The 6,804-nt window shown below is 33.6% G+C and overlaps 1 protein-coding gene across 1 annotated transcript in view; it reads left to right on the plus strand.

The window, feature by feature from the left end:
• The first annotated feature begins 3,600 nt into the window (after window positions 1-3,600).
• Window positions 3,601-6,804, plus strand: part of LOC106881795 (RUN domain-containing protein 3B) — a 48,465-nt gene continuing 45,261 nt past the window's right edge. The window contains exon 1 of the mRNA XM_014932307.2: window positions 3,601-3,932. Within this exon, the coding sequence (XP_014787793.1) occupies window positions 3,847-3,932 (86 nt within the window). The 5' untranslated portion in view covers window positions 3,601-3,846. The remainder of the gene's footprint in view (window positions 3,933-6,804) is intronic.

Genomic DNA, 6,804 nt, shown 5'->3' on the forward strand with positions numbered 1-6,804 from the left:
GAATACAAAAGTATTTTTCTGTTCTATAACACAAAATAGATAAGTATACAAAGTTTGAAAGTCTTTCGGTACCAAAAACACTACGTAAAACATTAATGAAAAATGTGGCCCCCGTTTTAAAAAAGATCCTTATTATTATTATTATTATTATTATTATTATTATTATTATTATTATTATTATTATTATTATTATTAACAATTTGTATTTTTCTTTAGTTTAAGTAGATCATTTTCTTAAATTGTCGACTGCTAAAAAAGAAAAGAAAATTAAAAACAGGTAATGATTGGGATCTGACATGGGCAGTGGCCAGGAAGAGAAAAAATTCAAATCTATTTTACATTCAGCATTTATTATATCTTAATGCCTTGTCAGTTAGACAATGGGAGGATCGAGATGGTACCATTGTTGGGCTGCGCTTAGGGCATTAGTTGACCTTAATCCGATCCTTCTCATGTTAATACTTACATCGTTCACTCCCTTGTTTATGTTAATACTTAGATCGTTAAGTCCCCTGAGAAAATAACGATCACCACAATTTTTTCCTTTTTCTCAACGATGAAAGTTTTAGGGCAATATTCCCTTTTAAGTCAAAACATTTGGTGCACATGAAGCTGTAAGGAGATATTTGAAAACATTGCCTTTTTGTGGTGTATCTATCTAGTAAGTGTACATGGCAAAGCCTATCCCTTATTAAACTTGACTCACTAGAAGAGTTTTCACTCAGTTCAGTAAATTATTGAAACACTCGTCAATTATGGAGGTCTCGTTGATAAAATTAGTGGGAGTGTTGATTCTGAAAATTTTTAGCCGTTGTTTTATTATTGTGTAAAAGGAAACAAATATATAAAAATAATATTTATACATAAACTTGATCGGTTCGCGTTTTAGCCACTGCCTAGTAGTGTGTTTAAATTGTTCACTGAACTTCACTGCGAATTAACCCAAGTTTTTCAACCCAACCCCTTAAATCACAAAATAAGAGGGGCGGAAATCAGCCTTATTTTTCAAATCCTGGCAGCAACACTGAAGCTAGAAGCAGGATAATAATCTAATTCTACACCTTATCACATTCAAGAATATAAACACGTTTTTAAGCACAACACATATGGAATCAAAAATAAACACTACCTTTCACTGGCACTGTTGTTCACGCAGTGCTCTCTCTCTCCCTAGCGTGAAGCTTCCTATCTCGGACATGTGAGCATGGAAACAACAGGCAAACATCGCGTCGCTGGAAGTGTGAAGCGCACAGTTCTATACAAGGATTTTTGTATTTTTTTCATAAACTAGGTGATGGCTACTGACATTAAGCTTAAGGATTATATAATGTACAAGTATAAAGAAAAAATTAAAGAAAAAAGGACTCATTATATTGAATGTTATCGATAATATCGAGTGGAAATGGAGCGGGGGTACAGTTCCGCAGTGTCTATAGACGGACCGCGACTGGTTCTCTTGCTGCCTATTGTGATTGCCATTCTAAAAGTAGCAATGGTAACGCGATACAAACCATCAGCGCAGTTCTCCAAGTAATGACAATGACTAAATCTTCAAAGACGATCAAAAGGCAATATACCAGTTTAAATTATTTTAGTTTTGTACCTATAAGTTCTAAGTTTAAATCGAGCGTGGGCAAACCTTTTACAAGAAGTGGGCTGCATTAAACATGGCTCATGATCAGACGGGTCGCACTATTAAAAGAAAAATGAAGGTAACCTTTCGTTAGCTGTGCCATTCAGAAAGTCCCACGAACCGCTTGATGCCAGTGTGCTGCAGGTTGCCCACAAGTGGTTTAAACCCCAACTAGAAACGATTTTGACTTTTATTTCCTTCAGGTCGAAGAAAATAAGTACAAAAAAAAAATACCGAGTACGATTTCATCAAGTGTATCCTAAATAAAAATTGACTTCGTGCCTACATCGCCCACCCTAACACATACAAAAAAAAAATCAATATATAAAGTTTGTGGCAGCTGCTTTGGTGCGACAATCAGTTTTCATAAACTGAGTCTTTGACCTGGTTTCCATTCTATTTGAAAATTTTCGCGTACACCATTATTGCTTAAAAAAAAACAAAAAAAAAACACCGAAAATTTTAATAAAGCGTAATAAACATTTTTCGAATTTCTCCTCCTTAAACAAAATCTGAAGGCTTTAATGCTTATATAAAACATCAATATTTGAAGTACAAAAACAGTAGAATGTCGGACGATATGGTCTACACTATTGTGCTTTTCATACCCACTTAAATTTTAGCTGCAGTAGACTTTACCTTTCAACTCTTCCACCTTGAGGGTGTCTGTGAGAAAAATGAGCACTAGTTATTCAGTCAACTGTACCCATCTCCTGCAAATGTATAGCCTTGTGCCATCCATTAACAAGGATTGAACAAAACCACAGAAATGTTTAATTTATACACATTTCGCCCACGAATCCAAGAATATACCTTTCACCACCCGAAACAATTTATGGATCGTAACCCCAAAATTTGAAAACGCTGCTAAAGATCTATTTTGCCTTTTATAGATTTATGCTAATCGATATTTCGTCAGAATATTGATTTTTAATGGTTTCCTCACAAGTACATCTTGTGATGGCAGCAGCCTTACCAGCAGCAGTAACAACAACAACAATAGTACACACATTTTCATGGATTAAAAAAAAATTTGATTCAAAATATTTACTTGTTGGTATTTCATTCAATTTTTGATTTATACATTTTAAATTGTGAATTACGATGGCAGCATTGATGACAAGAATGTAGGCGGTATTAATGTTACTGTTGGTGGTGGCGGCGGCGGCGGTAGTGGTGATGACGAAATGACAGCAATGAGAAAGAGGTTAATTGATGATAATGATGATGATGATGATGACAACGGTAAAGAAAATAACGATGACAGTTATAATAATGTTGAGTAGGAATAATATACAGATGGATATGATGATAGTATCGTTACTGTTTAGTCCCTGGTTAACCTCGATCAAGAAAACCTACAATCAAAAAACCATTCTTTCCATGATCATCTTATTTTCTTGTTTATGAAGATTTACATTATCTATTGTTTTCTTTATTTAAAACAGCGGAGATTGATTTGAAAGTTATTTGGCTGCTATTTCTTGTAGGTCAAACGGCCACGAATAGACTTAATATCTCACGAAGATTATGATGATGGCAGTAGAGCCGGTGATGACAATATGATGATGACGGCGACGATCACGAAGACGACGGCGACGACGACGATGCTGCTGATGCTGGTGAAGATGATGATGATAATAAATATGTATAAGATAGTTGGTTCATTAGTATGACAATTTGAAAAAAAAAATTTTGTTACAGTAATCGGAAAAAAAATAAAAAAAACAAAACAATACACTCACTTTCCGGAAGAAAATATAAATTTTACATTAAAATTCCAATGAATAACGGTAAATCTATGTCTAAAAAATAATCCAGAATTTATTAAATATCATTTTACGTAATAAAAGAATTTCTTCATTGAGTTAATACCATTTCTACTTTCTCTATTCCTCTTACTCATCCTCCAATTCTACCCGCCTCCCCCCGCTGTAGACGCACTCTTCCTTTGCAATCATTCATTCTCTCACTCCCAGTCTTTCTTACTCTCTCTCTTACCCCGCATCACTGCTGATACAAGAGTAAGACAAAGATAAGGACGTCTGAATATATTATCATAGATAATATTTTACAGTTCTTGTATTTAATCAATGCATGACGACAACTGTGTAGTGAACAATTAGTCGGCTGGTTGTTGGGGTGGTTTTGTAAATCACCTGCGCAATTATTAGCAGGACTGTACGTTTTAAGGGAAGCTGAGAGCTGCTAACATGGATATTGCAGCGTCATCTCGCCGAAAAGCATTGGCTATCAGGCAATGGACTGTACAACGGAAAAATCTTGTGAATATCTGCAGGTAAGATATCCGTTGGACTAGAAACATAGATACACATTACACATATACAAATCGAATCACCTGGTTTCATCTATTATTGTTATTTGGATCGTCGTGTAACAAATTTTAGAATTTAATTAACAAATGACAGGTCTTGTTTTCTTCTTAGTAACCTAACATACCTACCATTAGAAATATAAATTGTATGTTTAGATAAGGAATAGAATTTTTTTCCTCCTTATTACTGTCATTAATTCGTTTAGTTGATTATTTAGACACGACACCTTTCTTACAAAAACAAACCTCTTCCCTATGTTTCGTGTCATCGTGTTTCTGAATGTTCTGTATATAGGTATAACTATTTATTATATTATATTAGAATAACACTTACATTGGTTTAAATAAGTTCCTTGTTTGATACTATTTTGAAAATAACTGTTTCTTACTTTTTTGTTTTTGTTTAATATTATTCAGTGTTTTCAAGATTGAAAGATCTGTTTATATAACTTCGCTGAAATGTGATATGATTTGAATATCGAAAACTATAGTAATTTGATATTAAAAAAAATACACTGCACACACACACACACACCTATGTATATGTATGTGGCTTATGTCCGGCAAAATTCAACTCGTGTTTGTAAGAATGGTTTATCAATATTAACAGCGAAAAGGAACAAAAACAGACATCTAAATATTCATCATATTTTATATTATTGTGTATAAAACTGGTTAGATTAGTTTTTTTCTCTTTTGAAATATCATAAGCCTGACACCTCGTGACATGTTATTTACAAGTCATTATCAAAGATCTCATCGAACCCCAATAAATCAGGTTATTCGCACCGTTTTAGAGGAAACTGACTTGAGATTTTGTTTTTCTAAAACATCCCCAGTTACCGACAGTTATATATTTATTTTGTCATCGGGGATATATGTTCTTAATTTATATACTACATGTTGATCTAAGCAAAAAAAGTCGAGAAGCGACACACATACACACACACATATAAGAAAATGAAATCTGTTCTTTAAAATCTCATGAAATACTAGAAATTGGCATATATTTTCATAATCTCAATTTTCTCCATTTGTAAAAAAATATACATTAATATCTGCAAATTTCACTTCATTGCAAATTCCGGAATTACCATTATTCGCAGAAAATTCTCGAAAACCATCACATGTTTCATCTTATTTATTTAATAAAATATTTTGAATACTCGTAGTACGTTCTTTTTCTTTCTCTCTCTTTTTTTTTTAAAGTTCCATTTAAAAAGTTTTGTTTTTCTTTAAATTTCTAACATATGTGCATATATTTTCTATGTAATAATGAATGAGTGTGTCTGTTGTAAATAGCAGATTATATAAAAGATTTTGAAATAGTAAATATCATTTCTCTAAGACTAACATAAAAAAATTTTTTTTAAACTCCACAAAAACTAAGCCGGTATTTGTTTCGCGACTCCAGATTTTATTTCCTTCTGCTTGGCCGCGGTCGACGTTTTTTCGCTGCAGGGATTTTTTTTAGGGGCGACCGACTTACAGTGTAGGTCTTTTTTTTTTTTAATTTCACTTCGTGGGCGTAAAGGGACGTAACTCAACGGACCTATCTGCTAAAACGCCGCTGTTCGAAATGTCTTTTCTTTTTGTTGCTTGTTTTTTGGTAAAAATATGCCATTATTCAGCAGAAAATATATAATTTTTGTTTAAGAAGTAAAATAATAGAAATCATTTTAAGAATATTCGTAACCAAAATAAAAAAGCATTCTTGATTAAAAACAAAATGCAACGCAACCAAGTATAGAACCTCTACGTGATCAGTAGACCTGCTAGCAACAGTACGCAAATATCTTCCAAGTCACTCTACGGTCTTTAAAAAAGAAAGGGCACATTAGATAATGTAATCTTAGATGCCCAGTGTCCGAAAACTATGTTGGCATTTAGTTTTAATCAAAAGTGCTTGTGTTAACGCAGGCAGCGTTAAAAGGTATGCTATTAAAAAGCATCGTCATCAGGTATCGTCTGCTTTCAAGCAGGTTGAAAACCATGGATCTCCATCTCAGTCTTGTACTATTTTATACATTCACTGCATGTCAGATCTGTTCAGTTCTTGATATGACGAAAGTAAAGAATACGTACAGCCGGTGTTTAGGGTTAGGGTTTTTGTTACGCCGAAAATGGGTGGTGTACGTATTCTTTACGCCCTTGATATTATCCATCCATATAGGTTCTTGGTTTGTCTCTCTCTCTCTTTATTTCTTTCTTTCTTTCTTTCTGTCTCTCTCTCCCTCTCTTTCTTTCTTTCGTTCTTTCTTTCTTTCTTTCTTTTTTTTTTTTAACCTTCCTATTCATTTTGCCTTCCATTAACAGTTCCAGATATAGTTTACTCTCTTTAACGTTTCGAACAAAATTTTTTTAGTTTTTACCAATCTCAATACTTCATTATTGGTTTTTGCGTTTTGTCCATGATATTCTCAGAAGTCTTAAATATACCCACACTACAAAAGCTTACAAGCTATTTTATATTACTTTAATTAATGGTCCTTCATTTCGTAGAGTGGGCCATACATAACACCTTCATGATCTCTTTGTATATATATATATATATATCATCATCATCATCATCATCGTTTAACGTCCGCTTTCCATGCTAGCATGGGTTGGACGATTTGACTGAGGACTGGTGAAACCGGATGGCAACACCAGGCTCCAATCTAATTTGGCAGAGTTTCTACAGCTGGATGCCCTTCCTAACGCCAACCACTCAGAGAGTGTAGTGGGTGCTTTTACGTGTTACCCGCACGAAAACGGCCACGCTCATATATATATATATATATATATATATAGATGGATCTTTTCAATATATATATAGATATATATATATATATAT

This window comes from Octopus bimaculoides, chromosome 4 (genome assembly GCF_001194135.2).
Source record: "Octopus bimaculoides isolate UCB-OBI-ISO-001 chromosome 4, ASM119413v2, whole genome shotgun sequence".
In the NCBI taxonomy this organism is placed as follows: Eukaryota; Metazoa; Mollusca; class Cephalopoda; order Octopoda; family Octopodidae; genus Octopus; species Octopus bimaculoides.